Source organism: Suncus etruscus, chromosome 15, assembly GCF_024139225.1.
Source record: "Suncus etruscus isolate mSunEtr1 chromosome 15, mSunEtr1.pri.cur, whole genome shotgun sequence".
In the NCBI taxonomy this organism is placed as follows: domain Eukaryota; kingdom Metazoa; phylum Chordata; class Mammalia; order Eulipotyphla; family Soricidae; genus Suncus; species Suncus etruscus.
In genome coordinates, this window is record NC_064862.1 from 40602410 (window position 1) to 40627771 (window position 25362).

Here is a 25362-nt window from a genome sequence, read left to right on the forward strand (position 1 = left end):
CACCATGAGGGCAGCATTTATTTCTATGGTTTATAAAAAAAGCAAAAATGCTAGCTGTGTGTTATATTATTATTATTCACACAGTTCAATGTATCCTGTATAATGCTAGTTAAACCACTCTACCTATAAACCACGACATGAAAATCATCATCCACAGGCACTGCCTGGTGCTTGATTGGTTGAGTTCAGTTTGCAAAGCAGAAAACTTCAGCACAGCTTATTGAAGGAGCTCTTGATTGCATTTCCACCTTACCTTAGATTCCAAGTAAATGTTGGCTAAGGACATCTTTGAGATTTTGTAGAGACAAATGGAAAGAGAGATGGCACACAGCACGAAAAGGGTGTCATTAATGGCCACTCGAACAGAGACAATGATCTTCCTCTCCCAAGTCCCTGTCTTCACCAGCACGGCACAGGTTAAATTCACCAACAGGAAAATGAGACTGATGAAGAGGGAGACCAAGTAGAGTGGTAACCTGGAAAGAGAGGGAAAAAAGACTCTGTTCCCTTCATGCTAGTAGCATGTTCTGGATGATCTAGAACTTTAACTGTCAAAAGCAGAGATGCCAAAGGCAAGCACTTTCGAGCACAGACTCTGGATGAGGAGATTTCCAGATTCAAATCACACATTCTTGACTACAGGTTTGTACTTTGAGGGGTGGGGGAATGTCCCCTTCTCTGAGCCTCCCTGTCTCTGAAGGTCTCTGGAAGGTGTGAGAGTGGAAACTGTGAATCAGTGGAAGTACCAACATGCACTTGCCACTCAGAGCAAGTCACAGAGCAAAGGGTATGATCTAGAGTCAGAGGAAGATCAAGCAAAAACATGAATCATTATGTCCCTTGGAAGCTTCTGGAGCTTCAGTATCAAATCTGGGGGAAACTACACACATACACACACACACACACACACACACACACACACACACACACACACACACACACACACACACACACACACACACACAAATAAAACAATGCCAGGCTGCAGGTTGGTTTAATCATTGAGATTAAGTTTAGGCAAGACTTTTCACCCCAAAACAGTCACAGATGAGGAAGACATTGGCAGCAATACAATAGGAATAGGAATCTTTTTTTTTTTTTTTTGGTTTTTGGGTCACACCCGGCAGTGCTCAGGGGTTACCCCTGGCTGTCTGCTCAGAAATAGCTCCTGGCAGGCACGGGGGACCATATGGGACACCGGGATTCGAACCAACCACCTTTGGTCCTGAATCGGCTGCCTGCAAGGCAAACGCCGCTGTGCTATCTCTCCGGGCCCAGGAATAGGAATCTTTAACAATCCTCTCTCACTGCTGGATAAAACCACTAAGCAGAAACTCAACAAGGAAACACTGGCTTGAAGGAAAAAATGAAAGAAATGAGTTTAGCAGACATAAATAGGGCTTTTAACACCCCCCAACCCACAAAGCAGAATACACTCTTCTCCAGAATCCACATAATTTCCCATATAAACCACATCCTGGCTCACAAAGTATATTTCCATAAAATAGAAAACTACAAGTCATATCAATAATCTTTAATAATAAGCAGAAATGTGGAAGTTTCAAATATTCAGAAATTAAACATAATAAAAAATTTCTTAAAAAAATAATAAAGTATGTTAAGTCATTGATGAAGTGAGAGATGGCCTCACATTGCTTTTCTTTTCTTTTTTTTTGGTTTTTCGGGCAACACCCGTTTGATGCTCAGGGGTTACTCCTGGCTAAGCACTCAGAAATTGCCCCTGGCTTGGGGGGACCTTATGGGACGCCGGGGGATCAAACCGCAGTCCTTCTTTGGCTAGCGCTTGCAAGGCAGACATCTTACCTCTAGCGCCACCTTACCAGCTCCCTCACATTGCTTTTCAAATCTAGGAGCACTTGAAGCTCTTCCTGTGGATTCCAAAAGAAACTGGTTTACGCTCCAAGAATGTGTCTTCAAGTGCCAAAGTGGTGGAAGGTTCTGAAACTATGAAGTGATGCTAGTGTCTTCAGATATCAAGTCATGGGATGCCTGGAATCCAGGCCACCTCCAGATATTTGTGTCACTGACAGGATGTGTGATGGAGACAGAAGACCAAAGTTGAGGATGGGTGAGGGGTGGGGGCTTCAATTATATCTTCTTCCTGCAGATGGCAGGCTGATACAACAAACCTCCTCTGACCCTAGCTAACTTACATAGGGGTCTACATCTTGCAGTTAGTCACTTTTTTTTTTGGGGGGGGTCACTCCCAGCAGTGCTCAGGGGTTACTCCTGACTCTATGCTCAGCGCTCCTGGCAGGCTCAGGAGACCATAAGGGATGCCGGGATTCAAACCTCAATCCTTCTGCTTGCAAGACAAACACCTTACCTCCATGCTAGCTCTCAGGCCCCACAATTAGTCACTTTATTACAAAATGGTGACAATTCTCACATCATTTTCAGGGCACTTTTTACCAGAGGAACATTCCCTACCTTGTTCCTCATCTTTCAAATCTTAGTTCAAAATCACTTCTTCAAGGAAGTATTCCCTAACTCTCTCCTATAAACACACACACACACACACACACACACACATACACACACGCATGCTCCCTTAGGCAGCAGGAGCTCAACAACACGTTCCAGGGGGAAAGGTTCCCTAGCCCCATATCATATATCCTTGGAGCCTTGTACTCTTCTTGCTGGCTAAGAATAGCTGCTGGGTGTTCTGGGGTCTCCTTAGGGGGGTCCCCTATTAAGGGGTTAGAAGGGGAAAAGAAAAGGCATGCCTTGTGCCTCCTAGAGGCATGACATGAGTTATCTCAGCAATAGATAGGCCTCTCTGTGAGGGGCCCATGGAAACTCAAAAAGCTGTACCCTTCCATTCCCTCCTGAGCAGGGGGGCTGCTTCCTCCTCACAGAATCACACTGAAAGGATGAGAGACTAGCTCTGCCCATGGTGACACAGAAGGTTCTGGAAGGACAAAAATCTCTGGAAAGAGCAGCAGGAATGAGGAAGCACAGGCTGGCCTGTGCTGTGGAATATATTCTGGTCCCAAGCAAGATACCTACAATAACAGCAACCCAGAGAGGCTCCCATGAAGCTAAGAAGCAAAGGGATGACAACTGTGGCCTTGTCTGTGCTTTAGAAAGACCATCTGGGGCACAGCAAAAAAAGGAATAATACGGACAGACCAAAGTGAGGAGAAATTGTGGCCCTGGCACTGAGGGGCTGCATGGAGAGCAGAACTAAGGGACCTGGACTCTGGGGTGCCATTAGAGGAGATAAGGATATGCTGAGGGGAAGGGCAGTTATAGTCAGAACAACTAGACTTCACCCCAAACGTGCAAGCCAGACTCCAGGAGTTGTGCTGCATGGGGCTGGCTGGGGTAGGCAGTGCTTCAAGCCTCAGCACTGAATCTCAATGTTATTGTCCACTAAGGTGCAAAGAGCTTCTGAGATAAAGAAGCAGTTTGGGAAAACTCACTGTGAGTTTTCCCATTGGCACTCCTTCTTAAGATGCACTCACAGATCAATGCCTTTAAGTCCTTAAGTCCCTTAAACCCTTTCCTTAAGTCCCTTAAACCCTTCTAGTCCACAGAACTCCCATTGTTTGGGTCTCTGCTCTTCCACCTCTGGATCCTCCCAAGACAGCAAGTTTCACCCTCTACACAGAGCCCAGATATGGCCACAGTACATTGACATCGTCTCTGTCCTCAGACTTTTGGTCACTTGCTTGCACACGTGCACAGCTAGCTGTTCCATCACCCCAACAGACCAGCTCGGAAATTAAAGCACCCCTCCCTGTCTGAGGGTTCCCAGCACCTACACAATGCGGCTGACTGCACAGTGACATCTGGTACTTTGATTCTCTTCACCACAGCCAAGAAAACTATCTCAATTTCCTGTGTATTCAAGACCAGGGTCCTCTCACAATGGAAAACTGTACTTCCAAGGATTTCTTCCTGTTCTAAAATCTGCTGTAAAGCCCAGGTGTGCCTGCAAGGGCAAGGGCAAAGCCCAAGAAATCACCTGCTCACAGGCCAGGTACCTAATGGAGCTAGTTCTTTCACAGTTCCAGGAAAGAGATTGGAGTCACTTCAGAGGGTTTGTGTGTGAGCCAATGAGAAGGCTGAGGGCGGGTCACACCATGTCTGTTGGCTTCAGAGCATGAGAAGGATTTTCTCTATTCTCTGCACAAAAATGAGGCATGCAGACATGGTGATGAATCCTTGGACAGTCACCAAAGTCTGCATTCTGGATCCTCAAAAGTCCTTTTGGGGGGAAGAAAGAGACTGGGGGATTGGACCATACTAGAGATGCTCAGGGCTTAATGCTCAAGGATCATTCCTGGAGGTGATCAGAGGGCCATATATAGTACTGGAGATGGAACCTGGGTCCATCCGTAGACAAGGTAAGCACCTTACCTACTGTGCCATCTCTCAACCCAAAAGCCAAGTTTGGGGTTGTATTACTTATATATTGACATACTTGTTATATTATATTTGTTGACATATTTTCTCTTTTTTTAATGGCAGTGATCCCTCTCTCTTTGACTATGGAGATGGTGACACCTACATATATATAGACAAAAAATATGAAACACTTTATACATGTATGTTTCATTCTTGCCGGGGACCATTTTCTCTGTGCCATTCCAATATCAGCATATGTCCTGCCAAAGTGAGCACCACATTTGTTGTATTATGTGTCAGGATTATTTGTTGTGCTCTTTGTAAAAACAGTTGAAACCACCCATAACTCTCTGCCATCAGCCCAGCTTCCAGTCCCCGGCTGTTCTATGTTCACACTTTTCTAGCCTCTAGGGAAAGCACAATCTGGACTCGTCATTTGGGGAAATAACTTTTCCTGGATGTTGTTTAAAATGCTACTTAATAAGCTGGAGCTGGAAAGATAGTATGTGAGAAGGACACAAAAGCTTTGCAGGTAGCCAACCTGGACTTGATCCCTAGCATCTCATACTAAACCCCACTAGAAATAATTCCTATGTATATCTGGGTATAAAAAAAAACACTTTAAAAATTAAAAATAAAATGTTTTTGTGAGTATAAATTCTGGTTTTTATCTCATTGATCATTAAAGTGTTTTTTTTAATACTATAATGAACTTCCCCTACCTGCCCCCAATCTGTACCAGACTGCCTCCCCTAACTGCCCCCAATCTGTGCTCTAATGCCTCCCCTATCTGCCCCCAAATTGTCCCCCACCTGCTCCCACCTGCCCCACCACCTCCCCTACCTGTCTCCCCACCTGTCACTCCACCTGCCTCCCCCACTGCCTCTTCCTCCTGTTCCCCACCTGTCTCCCATCTATCTCTCCCTTACCTCCCACCACCTCCACCTGTCCCCAAAATCTAGTTGGTTCCCAAATTCAACAGAAACCTGATTCCCTTATCTCTTTATCAGTGCCCTTTGCCATCTTACCACCACCACATGGCAACATCACTGTCACAGGTCTTCCAATCAGAACAAAAGGGACAAGTGTCCTAGTTAACTCATATACCAAACCCCACTTTGCACAATGCTCTGGAGCCAGATTAAGGACATCTCACATGCTAATTATGCCAGGCTATTCATTGCTCCCCATGTGTCCCTCACCTCCCTGCCTTTACAAAAAAACAAATTTTTTTTCTTCAGTTTTTAATTTGAGGACCACACCCAGCAGAGCTCAGGGCTCACTCCAGGTAATCATTCCTGGCAGATTTTAGAGGGACTACATGGTTTATTGGAAATCAAATCTGGGCCAATTACAAGCAAGACAAGCATTCTACTCTCTGTCCTACTGCTCTGGATTCCTATACAAGCTGATCTTTCTGCCTTCTGATTTCTCTCAAATCCTAGACTGAGTCTACAAACACCTGCCAAACAAAAAGCTGGTATTGTCTTAAAGAAAGAGAACTGTAAGTGACTTGAAAAAAAAAATGGAACAAAAAAAGAGTAATAAACTAAACTAACATTATGATGAAAAGTCAAAAAGCAAAATTAGAAATGCAATAAAATGGTCAACTCAGGGCCCACAAGGTGACTCAAGTGGCAAAGCATATATTTGGCATATGTGAGGCTCTGGGTTTGACTCTGTACCAGTGAGCAATGCCAAGTGTGATCCTGGCACCACCAATCACCACCGAGGGTGGCCCAGCGCAAAAGCAATAACAACAAAAAATTAAACACCAATTTTAAAGCAACAACAACAAAAAATTAAAAACCAATTTTGTCTTAGAAAATGTAACAAAAGAACAGACATAATTTGTCCGTAAGTTTGGAGAAAAGGGCTAAGTTTAATGTAATTTAATGCTTCTGTTCCATATGCCTAAACTCACCAACTTTCCTTTTCTCTGTCTTCCACCCTAAGGGGTGGGCCAATCCAGGTTGGATCCTGACATCTCATAAGCTCAAGTGATTCCTGAGCATCGCTGGGTGTGGTCCAAAAACAGAAAGCAGAAAATTAAAAAAACCCTCAAAAACAAAAATCATCAAATAGAATTTTGACAAGGGGAGGGGAATACTTGCTAAACGTAATTATTCCTCTTATACTGAAATCAGCAGATCCATTTGCATGTGAGAACTGAAAGATGAGCTCCTGAGTGAGCTAGTACAGAAAAGAAAATAAAGACAAAGACAAACTCCCTAATCCTAGTCTCCCCCTCCACCCTACCTCTCACTTTTGAAGCTCTTGGTCTTAGGACAGGAAGTCCTGGACAGGAGACAGGAAGTTCAGGACTTGAAACAGAAAGTACCAGAGTACTGGCAGCTAATTCAACATGACAGACTCACCATCTCCTACTATGAGGACAAAGTAGTAATAGAATATAAAGACTTGGGTTTTTCTTCTAAAGTCTTCTTAGAGAAGCAAAATTTGGTCCATTATATATTGTATCAATAAAAGTAGGGAAAAGAATAGAAAATATTTAAGAGTCATAGTATTAGGGGAGGAGTTACAGACAATACTCAGGGCTTATTTTCTGTTCTGTGCCCAGGGGTCACTCATGCCTATGTTCAGGGACCATTTACGGTGCCAAGGATCTAACTCAGCTTGTCTACATGCAAGGCAAGCACCTTCTCTATTGTACCATTTCTCTGGCCTGATCCTAGTAGTCTTAAATATGCCCAGTGTCAACCAGGCCCGGGATATGGTTCAGCATACAATATGCATGTACAAAGCTCTGGGTTTTATTCCAGCACTTAAAAAGACCAAGTAAGAAAGAAAAATTAATAAATATGTTAAAACAAAAACAAATCAAAAGGATACCAATTTCGGGGCCAGAGAGATAGCACAACGGTAAGGCATTTGCCTTAGACACAGAAGGACGGTGGTTCAATCCCAGCATCCCATATGGTCCCCCAAGCCTGCCAGGAGCGATTTCTGAGCATAGAGCCAGGAGTAGCCCCTGAGCACTGCCAGGTGTGACCCAAAAAAAAACCAAACAAACAAACAAAAAAAAGGATACCAATTTCATAAAAATGCAAGGCCAGTTGCTGTTAGTGAATGGGGAACTTTCAGTCAAAAAAAGAAAGTACTTCTTGGCTGGGTTTGACATAAATTATCTTCAAGGACACTAAACTGCTATAGAAATAGCTCCACATGAAATGTTTCAACCCGTTTTAGAGTAATGGCTTGCATTTCATTTCAAATGAGTGGTGATTAAACAAGGGAAGTGAGTCACTTTACAAGTCAAAATATCAAAGCATCGCAATGAATAAGTGATGGCCTGAAATGTCTACTATGGCATCTGCTTTTAGAGAAATGAAAAATTAAACAGAGGAGACTAAAGACATATCTAACACAAATAAACTCCCAGGATCCCCCTACTGTAAGCAACTAGGTTCTTAGATGTGAATACACAAACCCCTTTCATAGACTTCAAGAACCCCCATACTCACATCTTATCACCTGCAAGACCCCATCCCTCAAATGTTCAGAGGTTCTACATGTTAAACAGTCTTAATGATACTCTACTTCTAATTTTTTGTTAGTTGGGGGGGGGCGGATTCTCCAGGCGGAGCTCAGGGTGTACTCATGGTTCTGTGCTGCAGATCACCCCTGGTGTTGCTCTGGGGACCATGTGTAATATCAAGAATCAAACCCAAGCCAGCCATGTGAAAGACTAGCACTTTACTCACTATGGTATCTATCATTCCAGCCTCCATTAAAAAATGCTTTTCATTGCTTACCACAAAGATACATGAGTATAGTTAGAGAAATGATTATATCTATCAACTACTACAACTAGCATGACAATGGTAGTGAGTGAGAGAAATAGAATGACTGCCTTGAATACAGGCAAGGGGTGGGGGAAGAGGGATATGGGAGCATTGGTGGTGGGAAGGTTGCACTAGTGAAGGGGGATGTACTTTTTTTATGACTGAAACCCAACTACACGCATGTTCGTAACTATGGTGCTTAAATATATTAATAATAAATAAAAAAGACAGTGTATAATTTAGTATATATGTTCAATGGAAGTAAGTAATAAATTAAGAAACCTCTCACTGTGGAAAATAAAATTTAAAAAAAAAGCTTCACTGCAGCAGGGTCATACAACCATTTCTGAAATCATATCTGCTCTATAAGCTAATCAGAATATTCTTCTCCACCACCATCCTCATTCAGTTTTTGTACCCCCTCCAGCTCTCAAATTCCCCCAGCTAGTAACACATTTATAGCTGAAGGCACAAAGGACAGAGATTATGGAAATAGGAGAAACACAAGTTAGCAGTGGTGGACTGGAACTGTTCATTGAGCTATACTTTAAACCAGAATTGCTTTTTTTTTTTTTTTTTTTTTTGTCATAATATTTTTTTCTTGTATGTGGGATTTTTTTTAAGATTCTTCGTATCTTTTTATGACTAAAACCCAACTACAATCATGTTTGTGATCAAGGTGTTTAAAATAAAGATAATATTTAAAATATAAAATAAAATAAAAACAAAGTAACTAGACAAAAAAATAAAACAGCATTTTTTAAGGCCAACAGAGAAGTTAAGGTGCTTGCCTTGTATGCAGATGACCCAAGTTCAATCCTTAAAATTACATACGGTCCGTGGAGCCCTACCGGGAGTGATCCCGGAACAGAGCCAAGAATAAACCCTAAGAGTCCCCAGTGTGGCTCTCAAACAACACAATAATAACAACAAAAATTATCAAGCAAGAGCCTTGCAATATGGCCCCGTAAAATGTTTCAAGGGAACATCAGTAAGAACTACATAATGAGGCAGAGGACAAGACTAGGTACCAATGGGCTAGATGGAGGTTGGGGTTGGGGTTATGACTGCCCCTTTATCAATATGCCCTTCTTGTCAGGGGCTGGGAACTGCAGTGTGCATAGTCACTGTTACAGACAGCATGTCTCTCTCAAGGACACCCATAGACCCAGATTGGGGAGCCCAGAGGAGCAATAATGAGCCATAACTCTATCTCCTGGACATGGGAGAAGAGTTAAGCAAGGGGGTATGTGTGTGTGTGTGTGTTTATGTGTGTCTGTGTGTGTGTAAGAGAGAGAAAGAATATGAGAGAGAGAATATAAATGTGTGTAAGAGAGAGAGAAGAGAGAGAATATGAAAGAGAGAGAGGAGAGGGAAAGAGATTGAGAGAGAAGAGAGAGAGTGCGAGAGAGAGAGAGAGAGAGAGAGAGAGAGAGAGAGAGAGAGAGAGAGAGAGAGACTAAAAATATAAGTATTCAACAGATCCCAAAGGAGCAATAATGAGCCAGAGCTGGTTATGGGGGGGGGGGAGGAGATTCAACAGACCCCTCAAGTTCTAGAAAACAGCCTTGCAACAAGGGGTAGCAGATGGGTGAGGCCCAGGCGTGCTGGGGCAATAAACCTGGATCTAGAAAGTGGGAAGGCTATAGCCTTTATTTTCCAAATGCCTCCATGACTTTCCTATTAAGCAGGCTCTGTATCACTCCCACTTTATTTCTCCCAGCTGTAGAGGCAGTGGGCCCTTATTTCTGAATAAGATAAATAAAGCTATAGGCCCAAGATGCAGGTCATCACCTCTCACAAGGACAGTGGGTAAAAGATGTCAACACTTAGCAATGTTTTGCTGTTGTTACTCTTTGGAAAACAAGGTCCAAAATGGAGTTCTTTTAAGCCTACCAACACAGGGCCTAACTGCAGCTCAGCCTCTCTCCAAAGTGCAATCTGAAACTCAATAGCCTCCAATTTCCTGGTCACATTAGCCTGGTCACATTACTGCCTCCTCTGAGGAAAAGTAGTTTTGTTGGAAATAATCTTTCTTTTCTTCTCCCTATTTTCTAATTGTAAAAATCTTTCATTTTGTTTTGTTTGTTTGCTTGGGGGCTACGCACAGCAAAACTCAGGGCTTACTCTTGGCTCTGTGCTCAGAAATCACTCACAGCGAAGTTCAGGGTTCTATAAGGGGCAAGAGAATGAACCTGGGTAAGCAAGCTACCCTCTGCAATATCTCTCCAGCCCACAAAACTTCCCATTTGTACAATGATTTTCAGAGTCCTTCCAATAGACTGAAGACCACCTGAGATATGAATATGATTGTTTAAATGCTTGTTTATAGAGTCAAGGAGATCTTTCAAATAAACTCAGCTGGATTTGGGCCAGCCTGTGTGTTTGTAGGGAAGAGCTTGAATACAGTCCCCCATACCCACATATCACACTGAGATTGTCCACAACTAATTGGCACAATCTCTGGGTTCAGGATTCAGCTCCCCTTGGAAAACCAACATAATGAGCATGACCCCAGGAAGGTATGGATTGAAATTTTAAACAGTGAGTAAGGCTGGAGGGGGGAGTTGTGGGGGGTAGTTAGGGGAGGTCTCTAGGGAAAATTCAGCTGGATTAATAGGAAGTATAGGTGAGCTTTTACCATCGCTACCCATCAAGGGCAACTTACCGGTACTTGAGTAATTCTGGAGAATATTTTGACTTGGCTTTGAAAATCACCTGCAATGATAGAAAAACATGAAGGGTTGGTGACAGGATATACTGACATATATGAACCAACATCAACATTTTGGATCCCTTTCCATTCCCCCCAGGAGCTGGAAACATTTCTGATATCTATTTGGTGAGAGAATTGGTCAAAATAAAAATTATTTTAGGTCATGCAGACACTCTGAAAAGTAAAGTTGCTTTTAAATAGCTAGAATGGAAATTAAAAAAAAAAAGTATAATCAGAGAGCTAGTACAGTGGTTAAGGCTCTTGCCTGGCATGCAGCTATTGCAAGTTCAATTCCCAGTACCACATGGTGCTCTGAGCACTGACAGGAGCTGAGTATAGGTGAGTCCTGAGCACTACCAGGTATGGCCCCTAGTTTCTTTACAAAACAAAACTTCTCTTATTGAGCCTGAACTTCCCCTCAAACTTCATTAAAACTATCACTGGCAGGGGCCGGGAAGGTGGCGCTAGAGGTAAGGTGTCTGCCTTGCAAGCGCTAGCATAGGACACACCACAGTTCGATCCCCCGGCGTCCCATATGGTCCCCCCAAGCCAGGGGTGATTTCTGAGTGCATAGCCATGAGTCACCCCTGAGCATCAAATGGGTATGGCCCCAAAACAAAAAACAAACAAAAAAAAAACTGTCACTGGCATCAATTAAAAGTTTGTACATAGGGACCGGAGAGATAGCATGGAGTTAGGCGTTTGCCTGGCATGCAGAAGGACAGTGGTTCAAATCCCAGCATCCCATATGGTCCCCCGAGCCTGCCAGGAGTAATTTCTGAGCGTAGAGCCAGGAGTAACCCCTGAGCGCTGCCGGGTGTGACCCAAAAACCAAAAAAAAAGGTTTGCATTTAAGGGCCCCTTCTAGTAAAGTATCAAGCTCTATATACACTTATAATGTATCTGGATTGTGTGAAGTATAAAACTAATGCCAGAATCCGGAGAGATAGCACAGTGATAAGGCATTTACCTTGCATGCAGCTGACCTGGGATGGACCTGGTTCAATTCCTGGCATCCCTTATGGCCCCCCAAGCTTGCCAGAAGTGATTTCTGAGCACAGGGCCAGGAGTAACCCCTGAGCATCGTCAGGTGTGGCCCAAAAACCAATTAGTAACTAATAAAAAAAGATAAATTAATGCCATCTAACAGATATACATAATTCATACAACTTAATAATAACAACAGAAATAAAAAAAAATCAGACCCCAAACTGGAAGGGGGTGGAGGAAGTGATGCCCAACCTGAACAGACACTTCTCCAAAGAAAGGGGGAAATTATCATTGGTACTACAAAGGGAAAGGAAAGCCAAACCATTGAGACATCACTTCACAGTCATGAGAAAAACTCATATCAAGAAGATGGAAAGCAAATATTGGTGAGGGATTGGAGAGAAAGCAACCTGGTACACTGTTGTTTGGAAATGCAAAAGAATATAGCTATTGTGAAAGATGTTCTGGACGAGCCAGAGAAATAGCACAGTGGCAGTGCATTTGCCTTACACAAGGCTGACCTCAAGGCTGCCAGGAGCGATTTCTAAGTTCAGTGCCAGGAGTAACCACTGAGAGCCACCCGGTGTGACCCAAACCTCACACCACTAACAAAAGAAAAGATGGTCTGGAAATCACATTTTAAAACAGCAACTAAAAATGAAAACTGTTAGTGATTCTGTGATCACTGGAAGGCATGTATCAAAGGATATTTTTTTCTTTTGTTGTTGTTTTTGTTTTGGAGCCACAACCGGTGATGCTCAGGGGTTACTCCTAGTTATGCACTCAGAAATCACTCCTGGTTTAGGGGACCATATGGGATGCTAGGGAATGAACCTAGGTTCATCCTGGGTCAGCTGTGTGCAAGGCAAACACCCTACTATTGTGCTCTGGCCCTAATCCTCTGGCCCCTCAAAGGATACAGAATAGAAGGGGAGATCACTCATTGGGCTGAGCCACTGAGCCAAGCTGTGCGTTTGGAAAATCTAGGTTTGATCCTTGGTACCACATGATCCCTGAGAATGGAGCATCTTACACATACAGAGCCATAAGTAATCCCTGAGCACTACTGGGTGTGGCCCAGAAACAACAAAAAATATATGCTCTGTGGAACTGTTCTGGAAAGGAGAAGCCATGTGATTCTGGCCCAAATTGATGGAACATGAGGTTAACTATGCTAAGTGAAAAAGTCGGGAAGGGATAGAAAATAACCAAATGGATTCACTCCTCTGTCGAGTGAAACCCATATATAACTAAAGCAAAGAAACCCACAACACACACATGCACACAGATGCACATGCTCACCCACGCATACACACACCCCAAAATTAGTTCCTACATATAGTGAAAATGACACAGCTTCCTAGACATAAAGTGGGGTGGGAAAGCAGAAGGCACTTTGGGAAGGATGTCATGGAGCTTCATTGGTATGACAGCGAATCTGATACTTGTACAGAGTACATGTACACAGAGGTGATATGTCCAACACACTGTAACAGTCTAAACTAATGAAAATCTACTAAAAGAAAAAATATCAAACACTCTTCTACAGAAGCAGTGTTGGGAGATCCCCTGGATCTTTAGCCTCTGGCTACACCATGGACTAAGGTCCCAGCATACAGTGGGGTAGGGGGTAGGGATGAGGTCCCTGGAAGAACATTTGTAAACATGGAGGAGAAGAGAGAGAAAGGATGTCAAGGGCTGGAGAGATAGTATAGTGGGCACAAAGCTTTGTGTCCACAAAAGGCGTGGCTTTGCACAAGGCTGACCCAAGCTCAATCCCAGCACTCATGATGGTCCCCAAACTTGGCCAGAAGTAATTCCTGAGGATAGAACCAGGACTAACTTCCGAACATCACTGTTATGACCTGGACACCAAAAAAAAGAAAATAGATATCAATTAAAGCTCTAGCTTCAGCAGATGAGGCTGCTCAGAATCCATGGTGCATGGGGCCAGAGAGATAGCACAGCAATAGGGCATTTGCCTTACATGCGGCCCACCCTGGAGGGACCTGGTTTGATTCCCGGTATCCCATATTGTCCCCTGCCTGCTAGCGGCAGTGATAGCTTTGATTGCAGAGCCAGGAGTGACTCCTGAGCACCACTGGGTGTGGCCCAGGAACCAATCAATCAATCAATGAATCAATCAATAGCTAAAGTTTAAAAATAATCCATGGTGCATGTATGTGGAAATATGGGAGACAGTAGGATGAGAAGTGAGGGGGAAGGCAGAGCATGGGCCCCGGGAGAAGAGAAGGAGGGCAGAGACTATCCAGAGAGAAGATAATGTGCACAGAGCTTTGTAGACACTTCTAGGCAAGAGCTATGGTGAGCAGCTCTACCAAGGCCTCTACCTGTGCTTTTTTGCCCAATTGTCCATGTGCCTCTGGGAGTCCCCATCCTGCCCCCCACCCCATCTTCTCTCACTGATGCTCACCATGCATGGCTTCCCTTGCCTCATGTCAATGCACTCTTGAAGCCTCTTGCAGGGCTTCCTAAGCCCCTGTAAAATATACAAGTGGCGAAGCAACACTGTCTGGGGAGAAAGTGCTCAAGTGGATGGATCTGAAGGGATTGAAAAGACCTGAAAGAGTAGAAGTAGGTGGTACAGGAGGAGTTCTTTAGAGGCTGTGGGGGAACTCGGGGTTTATAAACTGTGCTGTGAGAAAAACCTTTGCCCACAAGGTAGTTGAAAGCAGCCCCAATGAATCCTTTCTTGGACTCCAAGTGCCCAGCCAAGTCTGCAGAGTGTCACAAGGAATAGGGGCCTCCCATGTGAGTCTGTGAGCCAATTCCCAGAACATGTGTGGAAGCAAAAGCTATTTGTTCCCTTCTAAGAGCTATTCTTTAAAAGGCTGTTTCATTCCTACAGAAGAATCACCTTCTGTAATTTATTCAGGAGACAAATCCTAAGACTAGAAACACCAAGTTTAATCCCAAAATAGTGTGAGCTGCCCCCTACCCCAGCAACAAAAAAGATGCAAGTTCCAGAATCCCACCTTCATAGTTGCCAACCTCATGGGATGGGGTGAGCCCAGGAATCTGCATTTATTATTATGGCTATATTACTGATAAAACCCAGGACCTCATATATGCAAGGCATGTGCTGCACTACTGAACTTCATCCCTGACCCAGGAATCTATATTTTACTAAGTTTTCCACCCCTCATGATTTTGAGACAGTGGACCTAAGGATCAGTTCATCTGGAGCAGTGGTCCTCAAACTATGGCCCACGGGCCACATATTGTATTTGTATCTGTTTTGTTTCTTCATTGCAAAATAAGATCTATGCAGTGTGCACAAGAATTCGTTCATAAGTTTTGCTTTTACTATAGTCAGACCCTCCAATGGTCTGAGGGACAGTGAACTGGCCCCCTGTTTAAAAAGTTTGAGGACCCCTGATCTGGAGAATAGGTATCTGTTCAACCTCACGTTCTTAAAAAGCTGTGTTGATCATCACTCTATGGCTATGGCCATAGCACTGCAGAAAACCAGAGTTGGACACTAAGAGCAGAGATGAGGAGACTTGACATGAATGAAGAATTTGTGCACACATGCCTTACCACATATGCTGCCCTATGCTACCATGTCACCCCATCCCCATCTTCTACATAACTTTGCCTTAGGGTAAGACCTGCCCATTTCTGGGAGGGGTCTTTGGGAGATGTGAAGAAGATAACCTGAGGGACGGAGAGAGGATTTGGAGGAGAGATTGGGAGAGAGTCAGCAAGAGATGAAGGAAGAAACACGGCAAGCTAAAGAGAGCATGCTTAAATAGGTTTAAGATTATAGGCCACACATGTGGTGGCTAGGTCCTTGAAAAAAGCTGATGTCTCCTGGAACCTGACTGCCTGTCAGTTTTCCCCCCACCGCTATCCTGAACCTGCCATCTGAATGAGGTTGCAGACACGTGGCCTGGGCCGGCAGAGAAAGGCCCCTCCATCCATCCCATCACCATCCAGCCCCATCCAAGGGCTGTTATTCAACACTACCATGCAGAATTATAATCCACAACTTTAACATCAATGCACCCAGGACCTAGAAGTATTGTCCACATACCTACAGCAAGGAAATCCACCACAAGAAAGAAATGGAGGGGAAGGGAAAGAAGGGGAGGTGGAAAGAAATAAAAGATTTTTCTCAGATAACCATTCCAAATTCCAAGAAGAATGATTTGGTTCCTGATACAATTTTGTGGATTTTGTATTTGTCCTAAAATCTTTCTGGAAGGAGGTAGAGATGGGGACTCACATTACACATGGAATAAATAAAAATAAATGAATGGTAAGAGCACAAACAGGTGACATAAGTACAAGGACCCGACTACAAAGGTCTCGAGTTCAGCCTTGTCTTACAAGCCCACTGCGGGGTGAGACCACTGACAGCTCCTCAGAGATTTGTGTTGCCAGGCGGGAGAAGTGTTACCAAGCCACCTCTTGGGAACAAGGAAGGTATGAGTAACCAAGTTCTGTTACAAAATACAATACTGTTTCCTGCCACAAGTGATGGCTTCAGAAAATGTTCTCTGTGCTGTTAAATAGTAGTTGGGGGTGGTGCTTTCTAATGACTGAGAAGTCCAATTTCACATCAAAGTAATGGGGAGAAACTATAACCATTTAAAATGTGTTTGATGTTTTCAAGGGAAGAAGATCAAATGCTAGGCCACAGTGATAAAAGGCAGGTAGGATATTTGCCTTGCATGTGTTTAACCTAGGTTCAATTCCCAGATGGTCCTCCAAGCACTACCAAGAGTGACCCTGAATGCAAAGCCAGAAGTAAATCTTGGGCACAGCCAAGTCTTCCCCCTCCCACCATAAAAAAGGCAAATGCTGCTTTTTTAATATTTTGATACATTTATGGAAGGCTTCCTCAGGAGCAGTAAATTTAAGCCAAGGAATGAGATTTACTTTTTTTAGTTTTGTTTTGTTTTTGTTTTTGGGTCACACCCGGTGGTGCTCAGAGGTTACTCCTGGCTGTCTGCTCAGAAATAGCTCCTGGCAGGCACGGGGGACCATGTGGAACACCAGGATTCGAACCAATCACCTTTGGTCCTGGATTGGCTGATTGGAAGGCAAACGCCACTGTGCTATCTCTCCGGGCCTTTTTTTTTTTTTTTTCTTTTAGGAATCACACCAGGCAACACTCAGGAGCTACTCCCAGCTCTGTGCTCAGGAGTAGTGTTTGGTGATATATGGAGAAGCCATGCAGTGTCAGGGACTGAACCTGTCATATTTGTCAATATATGAAAAGCATATATTCAGTCTGATCAAAGGCCTCTGGCTCCAGGACAATGGGTTACACTTAATCAATAGGGCCTCTCCAGAGCTCGGGGAACCAACCACCCACTGAGTACCCCATGGAAAGAAAGTTTCCTGTTTTAGCACAACTAGGTAGTCTCATCCCTATTGATTCCGCTCTGTGTAAAATACCATCAAGAATTTTAAAAAATATTTATCAGGATCTGCTTTCAACATGTCCCTCTGGATGTTGACAGAGGAAACCACAAGAAAAACTGCAACCAGAAATTCTCTAGCCATGGTTGTCTAGAGCACGGGGAGCTGACATGCAAGTGGTATGATCACAGGGTGGTACTGAAGAACAAGGGGTATTGGGTCAAAGTATGCTCAAGGCCAATAGAGTCCTGGCTCACTATCACCACTGAGCTGTCCAGCCTGGGATGCACCCACCCATGAGTTGTAGAGCACCTGGCTCTCCTACTGGAAGGGTAACCCTTACGCACAATTCTCCTTCAGAAATAAAAGCAATTACTTCAGCCTGCTCAGACCCCCAGTCCTGTTCAGTGGCATGGATGTGGGAATGCACTATGTATGAATCAGGCATGGAGCGACACACTGGAGCCAGCCTGCAGCCACTTCCCACAATGCAGGTCATTAGTGTCAATGGTGGGGTCTGTCACTATCACAGCCTTTGACACAATCATATTTAGCCCAGCAAAACCATTTATAAGAACTTACTGAGAACCCAGGGAAAGAGCTCAAAGAATGGAGCACATGTCTGCATGAATAAGGCCCAACATGGCAATCCCTGGAACTACATGCCCCTCTCAAAGCTCCAAACAAGTCCAAATTGCAGGGCCCAAGCCAAGTGCCCTCACCTTCCTAAATGCTGCTAGAAAAGACCACCTATAAAATGACAGGCAGGACTTCTCAAGGTATTTCCACAGAACTGGAAATTAATGTCACTAGAAATAAATGCACTGTGATTTAACAAACTTAGATCCATTACTTTGCTGATCCATTTTCCCAGTGGGCATTCCTGAGGTCCTAAAAGGCTACTATATGATGAGAGTCTTCAAGCCCAGTGAGGGTAACAGTTTCAAATTCACCTGGCCCCTCAAGTTCCTCCAGGGTGCCCTAAACTGAATTTGGAAAACAGTGTCCTGGGCATTGAGCTTGAATATTTAGTCCATTAGTAAGAGTAATGATGGCATAGAACAGGCACCGCCATCACCACAGAAAACAAGAAATGATGACAGCAAGGCAAGTGTCCTCAGCCTTTGCCCTGTGGCCATGATCCTGTGCAGAGCATGAGGAACCCAGAGCTGGGTTTTCTACCAAGGAAGAGATTGGGGGCCGGAGAAATAGCACGAAGGCAGGGTGTTTGCCTTGCATGCAGAAGGTTGGTGATTCGAATCCCAGCATCCCATGTGGTCCCCCGAGCCTGCGAGGAGCGATTTCTGAGTGTTGAGCCAGGAGTAACCTCTGAGCGCTACCGGGTGTGACCCAAGAACAAAAACAAAAACAAAAAAACAAAAACAAAAAAAGAAAGAGATTGGCTCTCCCCCCCCAAGTGTTGTGATTTAATTAATTTATTTATGTATTGATTTTTGCTGTGCAAGAGATTGGGTCTTGTGCATACAAGGCAAGGCAGGGCTTTCACTGAGCCACACCCCTGCTGGGAGCTGTGTATGGGACATGCTTGTGGCACCCTCAACAGATATTTTATCAAGTCTATATTCCAATCTGGAGGAAAGCAGAAGTTCAGCACAATCACAATTCGACACTAAAAAAATATCATTTGGTCCTTTCAAGCATCTCTTTTGGGGGAGGGGACAAGGGTATAGAGGGAAAGGGAGGGACAACACTGTTCCATCACACTTGGCCATGTTTAGGGGCAACTACTGGCACCATGCTCAGGAGTGACTTCTGAACATACTCGGGGGACCATTCTCGGTGTTGGATTCAAACTGAGTTGGCTGCATAGAAGGCAAATACCTGGGGCCCGGAGAGATAGCACAGCGGCGTTTGCCTTGCAAGCAGCCGATCCAGGACCTAAGGTGGTTGGTTCGAATCCCAGTGTCCCATATGGTCCCCCGAGCCTGCCAGGAGCTATTTCTGAGCAGACAGCCAGGAGTAACCCCTGAGTACTGCCGGGTGTGGCCCAAAAACCAAAAAAAAAAAAAGAAGGCAAACACCTAACATCCCATAAGACCGACCTCCCTTTGAGAGGTCTTTCCCAAAGTGGGCCTAGGCACCCCTCTTAAGGGGGAGATGCACAGGAATGATCAGGGTGGAATATCGGGTGGAACTGAGGGGTACTTGGTTTCGTCACTAAAAGATGGTTAATTTGGGGTGGGAGCAATAGCACAGCGGTAGGGTGTTTGCCTTGCATGTGGCTGACCCAGGATAGGTTGATCCCCAGTGTCCCATATGGTCCCCCACACCAGAAGCTATTTCTGGGCACAGAGCACAGAGTAGCCGGTCAGTGTCACCAGGTGTGGCCCCAAAACAAACAAACAAAAAGATGGTTGATTTCCAGATGGTTAAAAATAAGTAACCACTATTTTTTTTCTGAAAGAGGGTGGTAAAACAAATAAGTTTGGGGCACTCTACCTAGGCAAAAATATCAAAATAAAAGCTCTGACCTTGATTTAGAAATGCTCCCCCTGCGCTACATAATACATGTCAGCTGTCTCTTGACTTCCTCTGGGCCAGAAGTGGGCCAAACTGTGCTGAGAAACTCTCCCTTTATGGTCCAAGTTAATAGTTAAACTGAAGTTCCTCCAAGTTGCCCTTAAATTCCTGGCATTTTAAGTTGTAACTTCTGGCATGTAAGGATACCAAGATTCAGTGCAGGTTCTGCCCTCATTAAATCAAGTACACAATGTCTGCATGAAGACTTGAATAAAATAATCCTATCCATCCTCCTCCCCCCTCCTCATTGGTGTTCCAAGTGGCTTCTAAAAGATTGATTAGGCCCAGAACTGGAGCTGACCCTCCTTCCAGACTAACTCCTGCTCCTTGACCCTCCTCCGGGGCAGGGATGGAGGAGTCTCTAATCTGGCTGCCCATCTCCTCCAGCCTGGGCTGGTTCTTACACAGCTCAGCAGGAAGAGGACTGGGAGGAGGGGGAGGCCCCAGAGCTGGCAACGGCAGCTGCAGGTTGTTCCTTCAGATCCCACAGCATTGCTGACTCTCTGCTTGCATCCACGTACCCAGATGGTGGGGAACTATGAATAGCTAAAGAGCAAATGAAGTCAGAGAAAGACTCAGACAAAGTGATGGTGTCCACATTGAAGCCCCCAATCTGGGCTCAGGATTGTGAAATCAAGAAGCCAAACTCACCCATCCCCGACATATGTATGAAAGGTTCGGGTGTAAAAAGAGCCCAGATTCCCTCCTTCTCCAGCCATGTACTCCTGTAACCCTGTCTCTTCTCCCTGGACTTTGCCTTGTCTCTCTAACCCTTAGGGATGTTCTCAGTTTTATGAGGCACCAGGTACTGTGGCAGATAGAAGGGAAGTGCAACCTCTGTCTGCCCCTTTTCAAACCCTTGAAGATTCCTCTTTTTTTGGTTTTGGGCCACACCCAGCATCCAGGAAGATTTCAGGGTGTTTTTTTTTGTTTTGTTTTGTTTTTGTTTTTGTTTTTGGGTCACACCCGGCATCGCTCAGGGGTTATTCCTGGCTCTATGCTCAGAAATTGCTCCTGGCAGGCTCGGGGGACCATATGGGATGCCAAAATTTGAACCACCATCCTTCAGCATGAAAGGCAAACACCTTACCTCCATGCTATCTCTCTGGCCTCGAAGATTTCAGGTACTGTAATTTACAAAGTTGTTCACATATTATAAAGTTTTTCAAGTCTATACTGTTCCAACACCAGTCCTACCACCAGTGTGACTTCCCCTCCACCAGTCTCCTATGTCCAGAATTTTTGTTTGAGTGATTGTCAGGGCTTACTCCTTGCTCTGCACTCCAGAATTACTGTTGGCAGTGTATAGGGCACCGTATGGGGTGCTAGGGACTAATCCCAGGTTGACCTCATGCAAGGTAAAAAGCCCTATAGGCTGTGTTGTCACTCTGGTCCAGCATCTGAAAGATTCTTGAAGGCTGCTGCTGTAGGTGGATGGTGAAAGACATTATCTCAGAGTTTGAAAGAATTTATTCTCTCTGGCCCACACCCATTTTTATTCTTACTTTCCAACCAGCTCTAGAGAAACCCCCAGTTCCAACGTAAGACTTACTAATGCAGGGGACAGGTCTATAATTTTCTCTAGCTATTAGCACTTGAAAAGCCTTGAGTTCTTGCTGTGGTTTTCAGTTCTAAACATTTTGTGCCCTATAACTGACTTTCAAGTGACAACCTGAGTTTGGATGTATGTGGAGATGAGAGGCAAGGGGTTGTAATATGGTGTAGAGACTTGAGGAAGTAAGGAATATAACAAGAGACAGAGAATTGTGGGAAATGTGGGGAGGTGGAAGACTGTTAGAAAAAGGTAAGGTGGGGGCTGGAGAGATAGCATGGAGGTAGGGCATTTGCCTTGCATGCAGAAGGATGGTGGTTCGAATCCCAGCCTCCCATATGGTCCCCCAAGCCTGCCAGGAGTGATTTCTGAGCGTAGAGACAGAAGTAACCCCTGAGTGCAGTCAACTGTGACACCCCCCCCCCCAAAAAAAAAGGGTAAGATGATACAGGGAGATGTGAGTATGAGATGGTTTGGAGATGAAAAGTGAATAGGGAAGTATAATGCAATTCAGAGAAGTATAAGATTCTTTGGGGAGGTAGGACACCACAGGCAGGTGGTATGAGGAACAGGGGATAGGATATGGTTTAGGGAAGTGAGAGATGGTGTAAAGCAGTGTGATGTAGTGTGAGCAGAGAGACCAGGCTGAGATACAAGTCTAGTTCTAAAGCAACAGCTACACTCAGGTAAAACAATGCATTGTCCTGAGTCAGAGAGAGTTTTCAGGAGCATTAAGAGTTAAGATCGGGGCTGGAGAGATAGCATGGAGGTAAGGCTTTCATGCAGAAGGACAGTGGTTCAAATCCCGGCATCCCATATGGTCCCCCGTGCCTGCCAGGAGCAATTTCTTAGCATAGAGCCAGGAGTAAACCATGAGCGCTGCCAGGTGTGACCCAAAATCCAAAAAGGGGGGGGGGAGTGGAGAAATAGCATGGAGGTAGCACGTTTGCCTTGCGTGCAGAAGGACGGTGGTTGGAATCCCGGCATCCCATATGGTCCTCAGAGCCTGCCAGGGGCAATTTCTGAGCATAGAACTAGGAGAAACCCCTGAGTGCTGCGGGGCCGGAGTGGTGGTGCAGCGGTAGGGCATTTGCCTTGCATGTGGCTTACCTAGGACAGACTGCAGTTCGATCCCCCAGCATCCTACAAGATCCCCCAAGCCAGGAGCGATTTCTGAGCACATAGCCAGAAGTAACCCCTAAGCGTCACTGAGTGTGGCCCAAAACCCAAAAAAAGAAAAAAAAAAAAGGTTAGGATCAATTTCACTTGGCAACTGGGGGCATATAGTCCCCATTAGGCCAGGGATATTAGAGTGAAGAAAGGGTTTTAAAAATGGGGAACTTATTTATGAAACTAGGAAGCTAATCCACAGAGCAGAGGTCACATGAAGAAAACAAGGTCAGAGGGACCATGGTGGGAAAGATGAGAAACACTCTTCTAAGGAAAAGGTCAGCAGAAAGACCCCAAGCACCTCCAGGAATGAACCATAGGCCCCAAGGGCTACCAGGATAGCCTGGGAACTCCTCATACCACAGGCCTGGCCACAAGCTTGGCTGGCCCAGAATTGCCTGGAAGGACATCTGAAGCTCCTGAGCACAGTCTGGGAGTTTCCAAGTAAACAGAACCTGAACTAAGGCCTGAGAAAGAATGTAACAATGAAAGTGCCTCCTTATTTGATTTGGAGGGGAGAGGGTCTCTTCAGTGTGGCTCAGGGACCCAGGAACCAGACATTTAAGCCTAAGGGTTCAATGCTCAGGGCACCTCACATTGCTGGCTGGTCAGGTCTCCAAAAAGGCTGTAAGCTGGTGGAGATCTCAGCCTCTCACATGCATGACACATGCTCCACCCGGCTCTGAGCTACCTGCAGGGATAAGTTCAAAGGCAACAAGAACTGAACGCAGACAGTGGCCTTCTGAAGACTGGAGAAATGCAGAGTGACTACTGTCACAGGCTTGTCTTGGGTTACATGGTGATGGTGGCGCAGCTCTAGCTGTTGTTCCCTCTCAGTGGGGAACTGTCTGGAAAAGAACCATGTCTCATAAATTGCAAGGGCCAGAGAGCTGGGGGTGGAGGGCAGGCTTTTGAGGCAAGAGCCATGCTAGGAGAGGCCTGAGTACGGGAACTGGGGAGGGGGGAGCTCCAAAAGAAGTAACTGGCAGCTAGCTGGCCACAGCAGGAAGAAGTGGCTGCATAGTGAATCTGCTCTTTTTAAAACCATGTTTTGTATTTAAACTACAGAACCAACGAACAGTTGTATTAATTATTAAATATAGAGTCCTAGTGTTGTGTATGGTGAGGCCTTTCTCAGCTCAGCCCCAGCGCCTGCAGTCCCTTCGGCCGGCAGGGCTGTAGGTAGGAGGGTAACGGCCTAAGAAATGATCCACAGGCAGTCAGATGAAGTTTCAGGAGATATCCAGCTTTATGACAAGGTCTTAACCAAGATGAGTGGCTTCTAAGCTAAGCAACCTCTTTCCTGCTGTTCTGCATCCATCCTGAGTCCTATCTCTCTCCCCTCCACCCAGGCAACCCCTTCATTACTAACCACAGACCCCCTCAGATGTGGGTGGTCTCACCACCCAGGTGAGATTAGCATAAGGTATTGAGGGTGGGGTAACAGCCAACAATATTGTAAGCATGGGATCCAAACAACAATCCACCAAATCTAAAACTCTGCTAAGGAGGCAGGCGGGAGGGTACAGGGAAACCCGGGGACATGGGCAGTGTTGGGATATCTGTACACTGGAAACTCAACTATGAAAAACTATATAAATCATGGTGCCTTAATATTAAGAAAATTACAATGTTAAAGAAACCTTTTAAATGTAATTTTAAAAATTATATGTATGTATATATATAAAATTCCCACTCAAAACCATATTGAAACATTGTTGGCAAAAAAAAAATGTTGACGACCAGTTTTTGTTTGTGGTGGATTACTGTCTGTTTTTGTAAATAAAAATTTATTGTAACACAAAATAAATTTTTTTTTCAAAAAGCACATATTGTCAGACCAAAGAGGGTGTTTGGTGATAGAGGACCTTGGGTATGTGTGGGTGAGGTCTTTGGACATTTGGGCCTGAAGAAGGCAGAACAGTGAAGACAGAAGAAGGAGTGGGGTGCAGTGTGGGGACCCCAAAGAGGACAGGACCGCAATAGGACATGACTGGAGCCCAGTGGACAGAGAGGTCCATTCTGAAGACAGGAATAAAAGCAATCATGGGAAACCTGAACAGAAACAGAATTACTAAATGATAAGGAGGTTCACTTTCCTGGCATCCCCAACTGTGAACATTCCCAGGGCCCTCTGGAAGCCTTCCCATAATGCCCGCCCTCCAAAGTAGTACAGGGCTAGAAGGACAGGAGAGAGGGGAGCCTGTTGGAGAAGTCAGTATAGAAGACAGTGGCAAGGTGTTCCTGGCACTTCAGAGGAAGTGTCCCAGGTATCAGGCATATGGTGTCCACAATGTCAAGAACAAGACAAATCCTGAGTGATTTTGCTCATGCAAAGGAGCAGGCCCCAGCCACCCCTAGATTCAGGATGACAAAAGTAGGAGGGGATCTGAGGGATGATAGTAGAGGATACTGCACTTTGGAAGTGGGGGTGGTACCACAACATTTGGACCTGTATCTCTGCTTTAAGTCAACATGGCCTCTGTTTTCAAAACTTCATCTAGAATGAAGAGCAAGATGGAAACTTCTGACTCCATCCAGCTTTAGCCAAGGCCCTGAGTGTTCCAGGTTTCTCTGAGAATCTTTTGAAAACTAAGTCCCAGACAGGCATGGGTTAATGCACAAATGAGGCGCAGATGGGACATCTGCCATGGATCCCCCACCTCAATCACTCAGGCCCTGCCTCCACCTTATAGATGACCTGGAGAGCTCAAAGAGTGATGGGACACACCTGTCTGGCATGAAGCAGCGGGGCAGTGGCTGAACTCTGCCTGCTGTCCTAGTAAATCCCCCTAGGAATGTCTGGGGGCAGTCCTCCTGCT

At 45.0% G+C, this 25362-nt stretch overlaps 2 protein-coding genes across 2 annotated transcripts in view; both read right to left on the reverse strand.

Annotated features, from left to right (window-relative positions):
• LGALS8 (galectin 8) overlaps positions 1–25362 on the reverse strand; it is an 811943-nt gene that overhangs the window by 311815 nt on the left and 474766 nt on the right. The gene's annotated exons all lie outside the window — the stretch shown is intronic.
• Positions 1–25362, reverse strand: part of GPR137B (G protein-coupled receptor 137B) — a 51918-nt gene that overhangs the window by 14142 nt on the left and 12414 nt on the right. Inside the window, exons 2-3 of the mRNA XM_049789005.1 lie at positions 10849–10898; positions 254–476 (exon numbers count right to left, since the gene is read on the reverse strand). Of these exons, the coding sequence (XP_049644962.1) occupies positions 254–476; positions 10849–10898 (273 nt within the window). The remainder of the gene's footprint in view (positions 1–253; positions 477–10848; positions 10899–25362) is intronic.